This window comes from Manis javanica, chromosome 4, assembly GCF_040802235.1.
Source record: "Manis javanica isolate MJ-LG chromosome 4, MJ_LKY, whole genome shotgun sequence".
Taxonomy (NCBI): Eukaryota; Metazoa; Chordata; class Mammalia; order Pholidota; family Manidae; genus Manis; species Manis javanica.
In genome coordinates this window covers 161516445-161534312 of record NC_133159.1, presented here as the reverse complement: position 1 = coordinate 161534312, position 17868 = coordinate 161516445, and the positions used below count along the sequence as shown (strand labels likewise).

The 17868-nt window shown below is 55.0% G+C and overlaps 2 protein-coding genes across 4 annotated transcripts; one reads left to right on the top strand and one right to left on the bottom strand.

Annotated features, from left to right (window-relative positions):
• Positions 1 to 327: 327 nt before the first annotated feature.
• Positions 328 to 13978, bottom strand: CNTNAP1 (contactin associated protein 1). Of its 2 annotated transcripts, none has more exons than XM_017643730.3 (24): positions 13762 to 13978; positions 12834 to 12935; positions 12544 to 12737; positions 11878 to 12025; positions 11595 to 11798; positions 10787 to 10971; positions 10082 to 10225; positions 9144 to 9405; positions 8499 to 8648; positions 8069 to 8240; positions 7479 to 7585; positions 7218 to 7337; positions 6654 to 6857; positions 6290 to 6446; positions 6077 to 6204; positions 5696 to 5881; positions 5024 to 5245; positions 4535 to 4774; positions 3276 to 3629; positions 2986 to 3113; positions 2494 to 2587; positions 2109 to 2354; positions 1954 to 2001; positions 328 to 1480 (listed from the first exon to the last, which is right to left on the bottom strand). In XM_017643730.3, the coding sequence occupies exons 1-24, from the start codon at positions 13823 to 13825 to the stop codon at positions 1218 to 1220; spliced, it is 4122 nt and encodes a 1373-aa protein (XP_017499219.1). In that variant the 5' UTR covers positions 13826 to 13978; the 3' UTR covers positions 328 to 1217. The 2 variants fall into 2 exon arrangements, with proteins under 2 accessions (XP_017499219.1, XP_017499220.1); XM_017643731.3 differs by lacking the exon at positions 13762 to 13978 and adding an exon at positions 13356 to 13661.
• On the top strand, positions 10127 to 16805 carry CCR10 (C-C motif chemokine receptor 10). 2 transcript variants are annotated; one of them, XR_005061691.2, is made up of 4 exons: positions 10127 to 10717; positions 11728 to 11812; positions 15113 to 15302; positions 15538 to 15671. XR_005061691.2 is itself a non-coding variant. In XM_017643732.3 (2 exons), the coding sequence occupies exons 1-2, from the start codon at positions 14690 to 14692 to the stop codon at positions 16603 to 16605; spliced, it is 1092 nt and encodes a 363-aa protein (XP_017499221.3). In that variant the 5' UTR covers positions 14070 to 14689; the 3' UTR covers positions 16606 to 16805. The 2 variants fall into 2 exon arrangements, 1 of the variants encoding a protein (XP_017499221.3); XM_017643732.3 differs by lacking the exons at positions 10127 to 10717; positions 11728 to 11812; positions 15113 to 15302 and adding an exon at positions 14070 to 14713 and having other exon boundaries at positions 15538 to 16805.
• The last annotated feature ends 1063 nt before the right edge of the window (positions 16806 to 17868 follow it).

The window sequence follows — 17868 nt, the reverse complement described above, 5'->3', positions numbered from 1 at the left end:
ACTTGTCCACTGAAGTCTGGGGTTGGGGGAGGTGAGGGGAATGGCAAGAACCAATCAGCCTTCTGGTAGGTGTTTCAAGAATTCTGAGAGTTGTCACAGAAATTTTCAAGCCCTCAGATTAGTTCCCTTAAAATCATGCCACTTATCCCCTAACCATGACGCCAGCTACCACACACAGACTGGGGCGCTGCCACTCTGCTTTATTAGAACGGCTCCAAGTCTGAGCACAGCTCCGGAGTGGAGGCTGGATCAGCCTGGGTGAGTGACCAGCAGACCTCATGAGACTTCCAACACGGGAGAAGCAAACTACAGACTGTGCACAGGACAGAACAATTTTTTCTTTTATATATAAACTGGTAATTTAAAAATTAGAGTAATATGTAGTTTCTCTAGAGAGACTTTGCAACAAAAAATATATATAAAGAATATGACCTCCTGGGCAAATGAAGCAGCATCTCTGAACAGAGGAAAGAGGTCTCCTCATGCACTGGAGAGGGGGCCAAGCCTTTGAACAGGCACCAAGGCTATTGCATATCTTGGAAAAGGGAGGAAGAGTAGAAGGCTGGCTAGTCAGTGTGGCTAGCTAGCATCTGCATTATTCTATGTTGCAAGTTTTTTTATGGCTTTGGCTAAAGCATGTGAAGCAGTGGAGGTACTAAGGTGCTAAAGTGAGGCCTCTCGGTCTCAACAAAAAACAAAAACTGGGAGGGGGACAGCAGTGGAGTCCTCCCTAACCCCCAACTTAGTGGCAGCAGATGGAAGATGTCCTGCAGGGCAGGGGGGAGGCTGGGGGATATGATTTAGCAGCCTCCTCCCCCCATACCCTGTGCATCCCTGCAATCCCACACATCTGTCCCTGCAGAGACTGGATATTTGAAGGGAAGCAGTTAATCTCCCCTGCGCTCTGTTAATCCCTGGCAGCAGCTGGGACAGGATGGCAGGAATGGCCTTTCTCAACCCCATGAGGCTTCTCTTTTGGGGCAGGCAAACAACCACGAGTCTAGGGGAACGGAGATGGGCAGGGCATTGGTTTAGGCAGTGAGGCTCAGCCACTCCCTTTGGTCCCATCTGTAGCTCTGCCCCCCAGACTTAGTAGGAGGGGCCTCCTCTGGATGAGCAGAACGAGCCAAGAGCAGCCAAATGTCCTGACAGGGTCGGGTGGAGGCGGGAACTGGGGATTCAGAGGAGAGGGGACTGGTCCCTGAAGCCCTTCTGATTCATTCAGACCTGGACTCCTCCAGGATCTGGGGTAGGTTTTGGTCCCGGGGGCCAGGGGCTGGGGCTGGGACTTGGGTGGAAGCTGGTGTAGCGGTTGGGGCCTGGGCAGGGCCTGAAGTAGGTAGGGGAGGTTTGCTGACAGGGTGGTAGTCGTGGGTGGCCTTGGGCTCATTGGTATGGTAGGAGCCCTTGTAGCGATGATTTTGCAAATAGAAGAGCACCAACATTCCTACCAGTCCTAGCAGCAGGAAGGCCACCAAAACTGAAAAGGAAAAAAGAAACAATTCAGGGTAGATCTGTGGGGTTTCAGCTATGTACAGACACATGTGAATGCTTTTGGCGAAAAGCATACTGTTTGACCATATCAGGCTATTCCTAAGTGTCTGCTAGGTCTGAGTTCCTGGCTTATCACCTGCCATCTTCTATTTCTAATATTCCCTTTCCATATCCATGAGAGTTACCCTAGTTTCTCATCTCTCTAGATGTTACTGTACATCCATTTCCTCATCCTTAGCTATAGCCTCACTTTATATTTCATTTTGATTAAAAGTCTATAGTGTCCTCACACATTTAAAAATCTCCAGCCCAATTATATACTGCCTTGAGCATAGCCTATCATCCTTTGTACCGGCAGGCACCTAGCGCCTTAACCACCTCTTGGCCCTGGGGATATGGGCAGGAGGGAATGCTGACAGGGCAAAATTAGGAGGTCAGGGTAGTATTTGCATTACTCACAGCCTAAAAGTATAGCGACCCATCCCTCATCGTGATAGTATGGGAAGTCTGAAGAGGAGAAAGCACCAGTTAGGAGAAGTTGCCCCTGTGTCAAAAATCATTTCCCTTCCCTGTCCTCCCTCCTTCCCTCACTCTTCTGTATCCCTGAGACGAACCTGGGGGCAGATACCAGGGATCCAGCTCAGGTGGCACCTCTGAGACAAGACGTGGCATGGCCCCACAGTTAGATTCAGAGAGTTCTCCCTGAATTCGAAGGGCCTCAGCTAGCTCAGCGGTCATGGGTCGAGGGGTTCGGAAGTGGGTCTTCAGGGGAGCCACATTGTTGAATCGGACACCAGACAGGCAGCCTGAGAAACCTGGTGTGTTGTAGCGCTGGATCTCTGGGTCAATTACTCCCGTCTCTGAGGGAGAGGCAGGCCCAGTAAAAACAGGGCTTGAACGAGCCATAGCCTCGCCCTGGACTCCTTTTTATCACCACCTCCACTGCTTTCTCCCCTGGACTCCAGGGACTTCACCCAGCGCATTCTCCCCCTGGCTTACCCATAACACGCCCTAGGTACAAGGCCTTGGGAGAGTCCAGCTGGCTGTCCACCAACAGTGAGAACTTCTGTTCTGTTAGGGGGAAGTAGTCCACCTATAATGGGGAGGGGAAAGGAGGTAAGGGAGGGAGAGCTGGAGGCAGACACAGGGTTTCTGTCCAAACTGGTGGTGAGTCCTAGCTCAGTCCTAGGTGGGCAACCCCTGGCCCAGATGCAGGATTTGGTATTTAAAAAACCCAACAACCTGGCTTTGAGTTCTGCAGCTTACTAGTGGCTTGACTAGAAAAACCACTTTACTTTCTGAGCCCATCTGAGAACATCTGCCTGCTTAGATTACCTCATGGGTAGGTTGTGAAGGTGACATGATGTAACACACAGGAAAATCCTCTGTAAATTGGAATGTGCTATGCAAAGGCTAAATGTTTAACATTTTCCGGGGTGCTACAACCTAGATCGTGAGGTTGTGATCTGGTTTGCCTCCCTCCATACACACCTGGATGAAGAGGTTGCGGTAGACTCTCGTGATATTGACGCTGTGGGGCTGGCCATCAGTAACTGGTCGTGTGGTTAGTTGGTACACATAGGGACTGGTGCCCAGCTGATATCTCAGCTGCAGGGTCCCTATAGAGTGGGGAGGACAAAGAGGGGGGTCTCCTCTCAGCTCCCCCAATCCCCATCTTCGAAGAGTGCTTGGGTCCTTACATAGGTGGATCAATAGTTGTGAGAATGAAGGGTGCCTCGAAGGAAGCTGGAATTGAGGCAGAGAGCCTGTAGGGAGCTTACCATCTTCTTTGATGAGCACAGCCATGTAGTCACGCACAAAAGAGCTGACGTAGAGCAGGACAGCGGGGGCAGAGTCAGTGCTGAAGCTGAAGGATACCTCCTCCCCAGTAACGTTGTAGACAGGCCCACGGTACCCTGGCACAGGTCGGCCAGGCTGAGGGTAGTCAGGCAGCCGGTACCCAGGGCCGTGGTAGCCAGGCACGTAGCCAGGAGTGTCGTAGCCGGGGATATAGCCAGGCTCATAGCCTGGCACTGGCCGACTCAGCATGTGGGAGAACTCCTGGGCTGCCGAGCGCAGTGCTGACTGTAGGTTATAGCGCATCCAGGTGCCAGGCTCAAAGAAACCGCCAATATCTGAAGGCACAGGTAATGAGGTCAGGGACCCTATTCCCAAATTCAGACGTTGTATATATGTCACCCACACATGGCCCCTGGGACTTGCCCTCAGTTTCTGCCAGCACCAAACACACCTCCATTCATTTTTAGGTCCCCTTGAGCCCCTATGTCTTAGAATGGAATCTTAAAACCATAAGAAATGTGAAAGATCACCTAATCCAACCCTTGCATTTTACAGATGGGGGAACTGAGGCTCAGAAATGGGTAGTGACTTGCCTAAAGATACACAGTAAGTGGAGAGCCAGGATTCAAATCAAGATATCAGCACCCCACTGGGACTCACCACTACTCACACTTCTAAACCAAGATCAAAGGTCTTCTATTGGCCCCTAAATCCCTGTCTCCCTGCTCCACCAGACTTAACACCATTAACCTGCTCATGCATTCTCCATGATCAGCCTTAAGGGGGATGCAGTCTGGGTATTTGCACAATCTGGTATATCTGCAGACATTGTGGTGAGTGTCACCTTAACCAAGAACCGGTTGTGGACATGGAGGAGTGCAACAACTTGTCAAATAGGAAATGGCCTGGGGGGGCACCATGCGGCCTGAGGTGGATATGCTTGCAAGTGGGGGGTAACCTGTGTTACCTTGGTGATAGTGGGAAGATGGGAACAGCATTTGCTTGTTGCTTTTGAGTTCTTTTAGTACCCGCTAGCTGTATCATTCCTTACTTGCCTCACTTTACTTACGCCTTTGGAGTTCACCCACATCTTCATCTGCCTGACAGCCCCAGCTCAGAGCTCAGGAGCCCAGGGGCGACTCCATAGTTTTCCCTGGTGCTGACTTTTCATGCTCCTTCGTTCCCTGCCCTCCCTACATGCCCTGTGGCTCCCTGCCCTCCTATAACCAGCAGCACTGACCGTGGTTGCAATATGGCCCGTCAAAAGCCGTGAGGTCACAGTCACATGTGTAGTAGCTGTAGCGCTCCACACAGCGGCCTCCATGGAAACAGGGGAACTGGGGGTGGGCACAGTGGCCTGTGCAGTTGGGTGAGGTGCCCTCAGAGGCATTGGCACGACCCTCCAGGTTCAGAGTCACTCCGTTCAGACGCATAGCCCTCAAGCAACCCACAAAGGGGCGCCTCTTAAGCTCTGCAGATCCTGGGAAGGGTGGGCAGGTGAAGAAATGGGTGTAGAGTCAGAGACAGAGATAGAACTGGCATTGGGAAGGGAACCAAAGGGGCTAGAAGAATGGCATAGGTGCCAGGGACTGGAGAGAAAGAGGAGTCTTTGGCTCACTCAGAAGCAGGGAGGATTGGGATCTAAGGTATGGGGTGCCTGGAAAAGAGTGGCCTTGCAGTGGTGAGAAGGTGAAGAAGGCTTCAGACCTGCCTCTGGGTGGCTGCTCACCAACATAGAGGGGCTGGTCGTACTCCAACCAGATGTAAGTCTGCAGGGGCATAGGCCGCAGCACCCAGGGCCGGTGATCCACACGGAGCCGGGCCTGCTTCACGTTGATTTCAGCCCGGATCAGGTGCCACTCATCATCGTTGAATTCAAAGTCATCTGAGTGTACTGTCAGGTTCTCATCCCCATTCCCCACATCGAAAGCGAAGACCACATCGCGGGATGCTAGACAATGTGGGGGTTGGGGGAGAGGACTCAGGCCTGCAAGATCCCTCACATAGTCTCCGTCTAATGCAACCTCTCTTCCTCACTCTCTGGAGCTCTTTGAATGTCCCTCCAATTTGTCTACAGCTTGGGACAAAACCCATGAACTGCTGAAAACTTCATACCCCTGGTCTTTCCCAAATTTGCACATCCCTCATAGAGTCATCTGCCCCACTCTTCAGATTAGAAGCATAGCTTCTCTTGGCTCCATAGAGGCAAAGTGGATGCCCAGCATCACAAAGCTGGCTATCAAGACAGAGGGCCTCAAACATAGTGCACTAAACCCCTTTCTATGCTGCTTCTCAAAAGGGCATCTGCCCTTTTCTCTTCCCCCAGCCTCCACCTACCCTACATCTCCCCAGAGATCTTCTACCCTAAGTCCTACATTCCTCCCAGTATCTGCCTGCTCACTGTTGAGTTCCACCCGCACGTAAGGTCGACGCCACTGGCAGTAAGGGCCCCCCATGTTCTCTAGGAAGACTCCTGAGGAAGCCGAGGTCCTGAAGTAGAAGGAGACATCAAGGCTGTAGTTGGCACGGATTGGGGGAAAGCGGAGTGCAGCCCCAGTGTGGAAGGAGATGGTGTTCCAGGAATTTCCTACAAAACCAGATGGAGGAAGGCCTTATCAAGGAGGCTGGAAGGTGGAGGAATAAGTGGGCCTCAGGCAGGATGGGGAAAGGTAGGGCAAAGGAGGGCAGATATGGGTAACAAGTGGAGACTAGAGACCCCCAATGGGTCAGATGGCCTTGACTTTGGAAACTGGAGAGCCAACAAAAGGGGTCTACCACTCACGATCGCCATAGCAGCGCAGAGGCCTCAGGAAGAACTGGGCCTCAGAACTGGAGCGGTTTGTATCTCCCACCACCACCTGAGTGACAGGCAAATGGTCCACAAAGGTCAGAAGTCCCTTGTCGGTCCTCCTGTGGGGGCAGGATGCAGTGACTCAGTGCCTGCTGTTCAGCTGCCCCTGGGGTCCTGAAAGCCCTGTCCCACGGTCACCCTCACCACTGGGGCTGGTCGGCATCACAGTTACAGTGCAGAGCAGGGTCCACACAGCTCCGGTCTAGACCACAGGCACAACGCTGGATCCCAGGCTGTGAGCCTCCCCAGTAGAAGTGTTGCTCCTCATTTCGGCCAATCCAAAAGCTGTAGGGGTAGCCTCCTGGGGAAGAGGCGCAGGAATTTTCCAGGCTCTGTCCCTCATCGGCCTCTGGGCTCCTCTTTTATTCTTCCAACCAGCCCAGACCCTTGCTTGAATCCTCGAGTCCAGGGCTCCAGCCAAACCCTCTGGTTTCCTTCTCTCAAGCCCCCACTGGTCTCTCCTCCAGCTCTCCAGCTCACCACCACCACCACCAGACCCAGCCCTAACCTGCGGTGTTGAGCAGCCGGGAATTGTAGCAGGAGAACTCGATCCACTGTTCACAGTGCTGGGAAGCATTGGCCAGGGCACTGACTTCCTCCCAGGATGCATTCCAATACTGGATGGCCCCCAGGAATGGCCGCTCCATGCTAGAACCTGTCACCCGAGTTGTCCACAGCCTGTCATGCCGCACAACTGTCCAGGCCCGGTTCTCTGGGGGAGAGGCAGGGACAGAGCTTTGGCTGGATATTCTCTATCCATCTCCCTGCTCACCTCCACCATGAGTGCTGCAACTCAGGGCCAATAAATGTGGCTAGCAGCTCCATTCCAGCCCGGCTCTGGGCCCTTGGCCTTGCAGGCTGGACATGCAACAGCTGGAATGGGTCAGGAAGCTGGAATTTTCTTCAAGGCTAGTTTACACATTCCTGAGTGTCCCCTTTCCCCTCTGCCCTCCTTTACCCCCACCACAGTTTAATCTTACTAGCCCTTGTCCACTCTCTTATCATTCCATTTCCCCGACACCCCCTCAAAGCCTTGTCAGCTGTCCCTCTATCACCCATCCAGATTGCTTACCTCGAATATCACAGTACACTACAAATGGCTTTAGGGGGCCACTGCCGTCAGGATCAATGGTGAAGTTTCCAGAAGTTTTCCCACTGAGCCGATAAGCCTCACATGATTCTTTATATAATGCTGGTAGGTCATGCAGTAGAGAAAAGGTAACGGGTCAGAGGGCTAGGAGGGCAAACCCCACCATTTCTAGCAGCCTCATGATCCCTACCAACCTCCTGACCTCCCCTGTCCCTGACTCTTCCCCATACCAAACGGGCTTACGTTGGTGGCAGGTCTCCCCCTTGTAGCCTGTTAGTTCACAGTAGCAAATGAAGTCATCCCAAGACTGGTAGCAGCGTCCATCATGCTCACACATGTTAGGGTTGCACCTAGGAAAGGGGGTTAGTACCAAGGGAAGGAGCCTTATTGGGAGCTTGAGAGTGGGGTCTGATCCCTATAAGCTTCACTCCCAGCTCCTGAGAGCACCAGGAAGGACCCTGTGAGACACACCCACCTAGCTAGCCCTGTATAAGCCTAAATACTGAGGCATTAGGCAGGCCTCAGAGTTCAAGTACTACTGTTTCCCCTTCCGCAAAATAACAAATAATGCCATATTCCCCCTGGTCCCCCCACAAAAAAGAAAATCCTCTAGGACCAAAACCAGGTGCTTCATTTCCATTCTGAGCATATGTCACTATTAGGGAAGAAACAGGAGGTAATAGGTCAAGGAGTAATCATCTCCAGGTGGGAGACTGAGGAGCTGGGACCAGAAGAGAGGAGCTTATTGAGAGAGGCCATGCCCATTGGGAGACCATGGAGGAGGACTTTGGGGGGATCGATCACCTCTTACAGGGAAAGGGGCTTCTGGATACCTATCAGTGATGCCACATGTGTCAAAGAGGACCTCAGCATAGTATCCAAGCCGCCGGCCCTCCACCAAAGTCAGGTTGACCAGTTGACCATCCACCTTGAGCAGCTCCATGCAGCCATGGAATGCCGTCTGGTTGGAGTGGCAGCCCGATGGACTGGCTGGCTTGGGACAACCTGGAGCAACCACCCCTGTGAGGCCCTCCCCAAGGAAGACCCCAGAGACCCTCCCCCAGGGAGATGTCAAGGGAAAGCCAGACACAAGGAAGAAAGGAGGGAGGCCAGTAGCCAATGGCAATGACCTTCCAGTCCCCATGGCCACAGAGGGGAAAGAGATTTATCCCTATACAACTCTCCAAGTAGCCCTGTCTGGGTGGACTTAGGTGGGGTCTTCCCATCCAGAGACACGGGTATGGCCAGTTGGCCCCAACTTACCCCCAAAGAAATATGAGGTCCCTGTACGGATCAGCAGTGGGTATGAGACCCTGACCTCTGCCCCCTCCACATCATCAATGCTGATGACTGCATGGTTCTCCTGTGCCACGAAATTCACCTCATGCCAAAAGCCATCATTCAGGCGGTACCCTGGACAGGAAAGGAGGATGGTGTGGGTGGGGGAAACACTACACTCTAGAAGAGTGTCTTGAATGGGAAAGCAGCAACCCCACACTGCCCCAACAGCAGCCTATGTACCCCCTATTACTACACTTATCACACTGAGTGGTGGTGAGATCTCTGAACATCTCTCATCACTCTCCATAACTTGAGCAGCTGAGGTAGGGTCTGCAAAGTCCTAAGTGAATAACAAACACCTCCAGAGATCCACTGGAACTGGTGAATACCACGGCTCTCAGCCTTCCTGCTTCCCCCAACACCCTTAGCTGCTCAGAACTGCTCCCCCACCCAGCTGCCTCCAACCACTCCCACTTTCCCAGGGTCCAGGGACCTGCCCTGCTCCCTGCACTCCTTCACCCTTCTCCAGTAAGTAAGGGCCTCAGGCCAGGCCTACAATCTCCCTAACTCTCCTGTGCGCTCCTCCGACCTCCTTCTCTGTGCCTCTTCCAACCCTCTATCCCTCACCAGCAGCGAACTGAAGTTTCTTCCTGGCAGTCTGCGCGATGGACACGTTGACCTGCCCTTCACTGAGCATCAGCTCCACGTGGCCCAGCCCGTCCCCCAGGAGGGAGAAAAGCAGCAGCCCTGTGAGATCCCAGGTGCGGAAGCGAAAGGAGACTGCCAGGCGGCCGCGGCGAGGGAAGCCAGGCACTTGCACGAAGTTGTGAGGACCTCCAAAGTTGATGGGGTGAGGAACCGGGTCCAGGCAACGGAATGCCACCTTACCCTGGGGTGAGAGGATCCATCAGCACCCGTGAGCCGATGCGCCGCCCCGCCTCTACTGGGAATTCAATTTTCTTTCTGGTTTAAGACCCTGGTCATAGCTCTCCCTGGGTGAGAGGTGGGGGTTAGACCTCCAACCCTGTTCCCAGCCCCCCAAAAATATGTTCGGCTGTGGAGAGGTCTCCAACCAAGTCGGCCCTCCGAAGTCTCCGCCTGCTCTCTGGCTATTGCTCATCTAGACCGTCTCCAGGGTGACCGCTTCCTTCCAGAGTCAGGAGGCAGTTTTCCGCCGACTTGCCGGCAGCGGCACTTGATTAGGCGCTTCTGAGTTGGGATGGGCGAGCACACCAGAACTGCCTTGCGTCCAAGTCCCTACTCAGCCACTGCGCAACTGCGGGACCCACGGCCGAGCCACTCCCAAGGTCTCTGCACCCGTTTTCCTCTCTACAAATTGAGGTAGTCGGACTGGACCACGGCTGCTTGACTGGGGGGTTAGGGAAGTGGCCTTTGCACGTCCTATGAGTCCGTGTTGTCTCCCCTCCACCCCCATTTGGGCATCTGGCTGGGAAGAGAGGGGTCTTCGGCTTTTATCTGCCTCTCAAGACCTCTTCCCTCTCGGCCTCTTTGCTTTCCAAGCGGCTCTGATGTCCCGTCCTCCCGGATCCCCCTTGCCCACTGGCCTCGAAGGTGATCCGCGAATGGCGCCTCACGGCCAGGTCCGCGATGTTAACTCGGTTGAAGATTACGTTTTCCATGCAGCCGCGGAAATTATGCCGATAGGCAAGGTTCTTCTGCGCAGCGCCCACCAGACCCCCGATGAACATCTGCGGGCAGGGTAGGGAGTGAGGTTCCCGGGGTGTGGGAGCGCGAGGGCCTCTGTCCGCCCTCCTCCGTCCGCTCTGCACTTTCCGAAGCTCCAGGCCCGGCTTTATAAAAAAGACTTGAAAAACACACACTTCTGTGGGCTCGCTATTAAAGCTGGAAGCTCGCAGGGCCTCCTGAGGCTTGGGTTCTATCTCTAACTCTACCACAGATCGGCAGCAGATTCTTGAGTAAGACAGGTAACCTATCTGGGGTTCTTTATCTGCAGATCCGGGCCACTGTCTTGACCAATTGGGCCATCCAAAGGGGACAAGTTTCTTATCTTGCCTGATCCCCCAAATCCAGATTTCCATACCCCATCTTGGTAGCTCTGTGGCACCCTGCAACCTGCATGCTAACAGCAACAAGGAGAAAAACCCCAGGCCTTTCTGTGAGCCACAAGTTTGCCAAGAGCTAAGATATTCAGGAACCAGAGAACAAGGTATTAACCTCTGGTAAGTACTGTCCCCCACTGACCACCCAGCACTCCATTCAACCAAAGTTTGCCTCCCACCTCTGATTACCTCTGTGTCCAGGTTCAGTTTCTCGAAGTCACCATTGAGGACAAAGCGTTGCACATAGCCATCTAGAGTGAGGTTTGCTTCTCGGCCAAATCGGTCCACTCGCACGTAATGCCAGTGCTGGTCATTGAGGACACCTCCAGCGCTCACTGTGGTGTGACCTGGCCTTGGCTGGATGGGGCTGCTGCCTGGGGATGGGGTGGGGCAGTGTCAGACCTCAAACCTGGAGCATCCCAGGTAGCCCCTAGCCCTCAGGTGGATCAGCAGCTGGCAGAACAGAGGAGAGGCTGCACAGGTCCCAGGGCAGCCAGGGAGGGTGGGCACACAGAGATTGGGCTAACCAGAGCTTGGGATGGAGCAATGGCCATTGGAGAGTGTGCAATTTAGGATTAAGTCATTTGACTTATCTGAGGCCCTGTTTTCTATCAGTAAACCTTGGGGCAGACAGCTTCTTCTACCTCATCATGTGGATGTTATGGAAAACTAATGAAAAATAACTTTTTGAGTGTAGGTATGTATATGTATATGCATATATATATGTGTATGTAAACATAATGGTTTTACAAGAGGAAACAGACTGAGGAATTGCCTTATGCAAGGTCACACTGCTGGTAGGTGGTAGAGCTGAGACTGGAATCCAGTTTTCCAGACTCAGCACTCAGTGTTTTGCTAGCACCAAATTCTACAAGAAAAAGGCTGGCTAGTCCACACAATAAGGAAGGGGGAGATGAGGGGTGGGCCTCAGGAGAAGGTGTAGGTAGCAAAGCGGCAGGAGAGCCTCAGGGGTCGCACCCTGGGTTGCTGAGCTCACCCAGGCTCATGTGCAGCAGCAAGTGCGCCCCCTGCAGCTCGAGTGTCACATAGTCGCCCTGGGCTCCCTCGGCATGCAGCAGGAGCCCGTCCTTTTCTTCTGTCTTGAAGCTAAAGGCAAATACGTCCCACAGGCTCCGGCTGACCCCTCGCGGGAAACGGTATGAAATGGCATCATCGCCGTCGAAATAGAGCACGTCGGACTCTGCGCGAAAAACAGTAAGTGGGCCGGGGACCAGGGAGATTGCCTCCCGAGGCCACCGCCACGACCTCTGCACCCTTACTGTAAGGGCAGCCATAGATGCCGAGTCTCAGGCCGATCTTGCCGCGGGGGTTCCAAGCCAAGGGCACGATGCGGATGTAGCGCGCGGTGAAGTGGTAGTGCAGGTCGTGGCGCACCACCGCCGATTCGTTCACGTTCCCGAAGAAAGTCTGAGGTGGGGGAGAGGAGTCACCAGGTGCCCACCCTCTGCTTCGTTTCTCTACAGCCTCTCAGCCCACAGTTGTCACCCCAGCCAATCTCTGCTTTCACAAAGCAAACACTTCTTGCTCTCCCCTGCCTCCATGGCTTCACGAAAAGTTTTCCTAGCCCAGCGTGTTCTCCCTCAGCCTCCTATTATTTCCTCAAAACTTAACTCAGATGTGACCTCCTTCAAGAAGATCTCCCAGATTTTACCCTCAAAGTACGGTACAAATCCTCTCATCCAGTAGTGTCTTGCAGATTTGGTGAACTGACAGTCCCTCTGGACTAAGAACCCAGAGTGGAAAGTGTCTTGCACATTTGGTGAACTGACAGTCCCTCTGGACTAAGAACCCAGAGTGGAAGTCACTGCTCCTCATATGTGCCCTCACAACTGCCACCTCCCCTGCCCTCCCCCCAGGCTAGTGCCCAGCCCAGGTCACAGAGCTGAGCAGGTTCCCCAAGTGTATGCGCAAGAGGCCTGGAGTACCGCGTTGTGCCCTTTCTGGTAGAAGGGCGTCCAGCTGTCCACACGGTCGCCATAGAGCAACATGTAACGTGTGACCCAGTCCCACGAGTTAAAAGAGCCCTGCGTGGCCACCGCCCGTATCCGGTGCTTCTTCATTAAGTCGATCTGCAGCCATGGATTTGGGTCCCCAGTCCGGGGAGACCATCCGCTTATGCCTGTAAAAGTGACAAGGGCTGTCGTCACCGACTCCCCCATCACGCCCAGCCCTCCAGAGTCCCCCACCCTGCCAAGGGGCGGCGCCACGCGCTCACCGTGCAGCCGCGCAAAGCGCGGCGCAGTGAAGAGCCCGTAGTAGGAGGAGGCGCCCAGCGAGCGTGCATACAGGGGCCCGACCAGTTCCTCATCGCAGCCATCTGGGTTGGGGGAACCGACATGTTGGTCAGAATAGCCCCTCCCAGGTCCTTCCAAAAGGCCTAGCACACTGAGCAACTGTAGCTGCTTCTCTGTCCCTCAGCAGCCAACACAGCCCTAACTTAAGTCGTCTCCTCAACCCAGGCTGCAGCAACAGCTGCGAACTCAGGGAAGGCTGCCCTCTCCTTCTCAGGGAACCCCTAGGCCAGACCCACCCTAGTCCTCTCCCTGCCCAGATACCAACCAGCCCTCATTCAGCACTGCCCGGGACACAACCCCAAACCTCAGCATCTTTCAGAACCTGAGTCGGCCCAAGACACCAATCTAGCCCCAGCCTTAGCATCAAGCCTACTCATCAGCACCCCCAAACCTGCATCAAATCCCGGCTTTGGTCCCAACCCCAGCCAGCCAAGCACCCTCACCAGCTCCATGTCCAAACTGAGCGTCAAATCAGGGCCACCAAATCCTGCTCGGATCCCAGCCCCCAAATCCAGCTCCAGCCCCTGGCAAAATCTTAACCCTAGCTCCGATCACCAGTACCACACTTATTCCCAACCCTCAAACCCAGGCACCAGCTCCGGCAAGGATCCCAGTCCCAAATCCCATTCTGTTCCCCGCCCAGAGCCCAGCCCTAGCTCCGGGCGCGTGCACCAGCCTCGGAGCTGCATTGCGGAGCGCAGGGGAGAGACAGGAAAGGATAGGAGCGAGCGAGCGAGCGCCAGCGGGGAAGGGCCTCGCGATCAGCCAGCCGCAATGCGGTGCGGGACTCGCCCTGCAGGCTTTGGACTCCCGGGCCCAACCCTGCCTGTCTCTCAGCCCCACACTCACAGTAACCCCAGCCCTGGGCTCCTGAGACAGCAGCGAGCAGGATACAGAAGAGCCATGGATGCATCGTGCACGGCTGACAGGTCCCGGAGGCCGCCTCCCAGTGCCCGGCTTCGGCTTGAGCTCCAGTTCCAGCTCTGACCCCCAGCTCTCCCCTCCTGGGGTTCTAGGCGGATCGCTGTCTCTTCTTACCCACCCCTCCCTCTTTCCCCTCTCCCCCAGCCTTGCCCCCTTCTGTCTTCCTGTCGTTCCTGGTTTTCCGCTGTTCTCTTCTCTCCTTTCCTCCCTCTCTCCTCTCACCTCCCCCCTTCCCCAGGCTCTCCAGGCACGCGCTGCTTGCCCGGACCCCGCGCAAGCGCGCGCCTCAGCCCTGCTGCGAAAGGGCGGGGGTGGAGAGCCTCCAGCCTTCGGGAAATACCCTAAATAACCCGAGGCTGGTAGGGACTGAGGCAGCAGGGGTGGAAGGAGGAAGGCCAGGACTGGCCGTGGGGTCTTGAAGAATCCAGGCGGGGGCGTGCTTGGAGATGGGGGGAAGAGTAAGTAAAATAATCTAACATTTTCGGAAGGCAAATCATGGTCCAGGCACACATGCTAGGCACCCTCATAACCCTGTGAAATCAGCATTTTTCCCTCACTCCACTTTGCAGATTAAAAAAACCTGAGGCTCAGAAAGGTAAAAAAAAAAAAAAAAAAAAACGTACTAAGCTCACACAGGTAGCATGCAAATGATGATATTCCGAAACACCTTCTTTCCAATGGCAGTATAAAGAAAAAATATTTTTAGGGTGTGAAACGGGAAAGTTACCTAAAGAGAGCCCACAGACCCTAATCCCCACGCCCTCTTGGCCCCTCACTCCGCCCCTTCCTTCCTGTCCCACTACTTTAACTTCTCTCCCCAGAGGCTACACCTCAGAAACCTGTGTAGCCAGAGATGGGGACTGAACCCACAGAGCAGGTGGGAGTGGGGGCAGGGGTGGAAGGGTTACAAAGAGGGAGGGTAAGATGAAGGGATGGGATTCGCCACCTGGCAACAGGCCTCTGCCATGCTATGACCTATCCAGGATGCCTGGAGCCCTCTGGAACCAGGGGCCCTCCTGATAGATGGGCCTGAAGGATGGGGCTGGGGCTGAGGGGAATGGGAAGCTGAATCTAGAGGTCCCTGGTCCCAGACCAGTCCAGATAACCTGAACCCCAGTCCTTGAGACCCCTTTGTCATGAGTAGTTCAGCGCACGTGTATTGGAGGTAGAGGTGAGGGGGAAAGAAGGGAAAAGAGACATAGAAACCCTCTCCAGACCAAGCATGGAGTTGAGAGATCAGGTCTGAGGCAAAGCCTGCATGTGAGTGTTCTTCCAGGAGAGGGCGCTGCAAATGCAACTGAAGCTCCAAAATGAATGAATAACACAAATGCTTGGCTTAAGGAGAGAGCACAGATGCTTCACATCCATTATCTTCCTTATTTCAAACAATTCTTACTTCCAAGGATGGAGCCGAGTGGTCTGGTCAGGACTTCTAATACCTATTAGGCAACTGAGATCCAAAAAGAGTAAGTGCCTTGCTCAAGTTCTTCCCGGAAGCTGGGTGCAGAGGCAGGAGGGGTGCAAGGGAAGCAAAGACCTGTTGAGGGTGTGCTAGGAAGTTTGGAGAAGAGTTTATATCTTCTCCCGGTGTACTGTTGTACTTGGTCGCATAGGAACTCCCAGCTTGGAAGGCATGTGTGGGAGGGGTAAGTGTGTATGAAGATGTGGTATAAGGTCTGTCTTCTCATTTGACCTCCCCAGGTCTCCTGGGGCCCCTACTCTGGGGACGATGAGGAAGCATACTCGGCAGAACCACTACCAGAGCTCTGCTACAAGGCGGATGTTCAGGCCTTCGGTCGGGCCTTCCAGCCCACTGTCTCTTTGACAGTTGCTGCACTGGGTCTGGTTGGCAATGGCCTGGTCCTGGCAACCCACCTGGCAGCCCGACGTGCTGCCCACTCGCCCACCTCCGCCCACCTGCTCCAGCTGGCCCTGGCCGACCTTCTGCTGGCTGTGACCTTGCCCTTTGCCGCAGCCGGGGCTCTGCAGGGCTGGAGTCTGGGAAGTGTCACCTGCCGCGCCATCTCGGGCCTTTACTCCGCCTCCTTCCACGCCGGCTTCCTATTCCTGGCTTGTATCAGCGCCGACCGGTACGTGGCCATCGCGCGGGCCCTCCCAGCTGGACCGAGGCCCTCCACGCCTGGACGCGCACACTTGGTCTCAGTCATCATGTGGCTGCTGTCGCTGCTCCTGGCGCTGCCTGCTCTCCTTTTCAGCCAGGACGGTCAGCGGGAAGGCCAGCGACGCTGCCGTCTCATCTTCCCTGAAGGCCTCACGCAGACGGTGAAGGGCGCGAGCGCCGTGGCGCAGGTGGTCCTGGGCTTCGCGCTGCCGCTGAGCGTCATGGCGGCCTGCTACGCGCTCTTGGGCCGCACGCTGCTGGCCGCCAGGGGGCCTGAGCGTCGGCGCGCGCTGCGCGTAGTGGTGGCCCTGGTGGCGGCCTTCGTGTTGCTGCAGCTGCCTTACAGTCTCGCCCTGTTATTGGATACCGCCGACCTACTGGCTGCCCGAGAGCGGAGCTGCCCTGCCAGCAAGCGCAAGGATCTGGCACTGCTGGTGACCGGGGGCTTGGCTCTCGCTCGCTGCGGTCTCAACCCAGTGCTCTATGCCTTTCTGGGCCTGCGCTTCCGCCAGGACCTGCGGAGGCTGCTACGGAGTGGGGGCTGCAGCCCAGGACCTCATCCCCGCAGCCGCTGCCCCCGCCGGCCCCGCCTTTCTTCCTGCTCGGCTCCCACTGAGACCCACAGTGTCTCCTTCTGGGACAACTAGGGCTGCGATCAAGAGCAGGGGAAGGCTGAGGAAATGATTCCAGGGAGGGTTGTGGGAAAGGGGAGTAGGTGGGGGAACACTGAGGTAGGACCTAAAGGAATTGCTTCTGTGCTTTGCCACATTAAGTTGATAACATGGAAATGAGATGCAACCCAACAACTGTTACTATTTTTGAGTCACCGACTTGGAAGTGATTTGTGGCAGGCCAGAGCCGGTCGGTTCCCCCCGCCCCTCCCCTCCGCCCCCCCCCCGCTCTCCACCGTGCTTGGCTCGAAATGGAAGGCGCTGAGAGCCTGGGTGGGGGTGGAAGGCTGCTGAGCCTGCTAAAGCTCTAGGCGCTGACACCCCCTCCACCTATACCCGGTCTCTGCCAACAGAGGTGAGGAGGTATTGAAGCTGCCAGGCAGGAGGGGCGAAGTTCCTCTTGAAACAGCGTAAGGAAGAGCTTTCTAACAACCTGAGTGCTATCCAGTAATGGCTGCCATAACAAGCACCGAGTTCCCGGCCTCTGGAATGTTCAGGCTGAGGCTGTCGGGCACTGTGTGTGCCTGTGCATGGTGTGGGGATAGGGAGGGGGGCAGGAGATTCCCATTTGGGGTGGGTTTTTGGGTTAGTTTACCACCTTACAGTCCCTTCTAAGGTTCTGTAGGGGAAAGAAAAAAAGTAATTCAAGTTGAATTGCAGATTTTTCACCTTGGAGAAAAACCAAGGGGAGAATTCCAATTTGCAGATTTCCAGAGTTGTTATCGCGGGCGCGGTAGGGGTGACTGCTGTTCTCTACCTTCCCTGGAGACAGGGTCAGAGGAAATGCACTGAGCCTGCAGGAAAGAGAGGTCAGACATCGGAAAGAACTTCCCTGTAGGCAAGTCCTGGGATCGAGGCGGGGAAGAGTGTATCCTCTCTAGTATACGGTTGTGATGTCTCCATTCCTAAGAACTCTCAGCGAAGGCAACTCTCATCTGGGGTGAGGGCAAGCCTGGGATGGCCTCCAGAGACGGTCGCATTGATTCCTGGTCTTTGTTTTACGCAATCACGACAGTCAGGATGGTGTTCACGTGCAACAACTCTCATGCAGTTTAATATCCGGTCCACTAAACTGCCCCAACGAACCACTCCAGCTTAAGAGTCTGGGGACCAGGGGCCAGAAGGGCGGGGCTGGGCTGGGAAATCTCAAGGGAGGTGTTGTCCTAGACTTCCACGCCCTGTCCGCCCCGCCCAGTTCGGGCTAGCCTTCCCAGAGCCTTCGGTGGCTGACACAGAGAG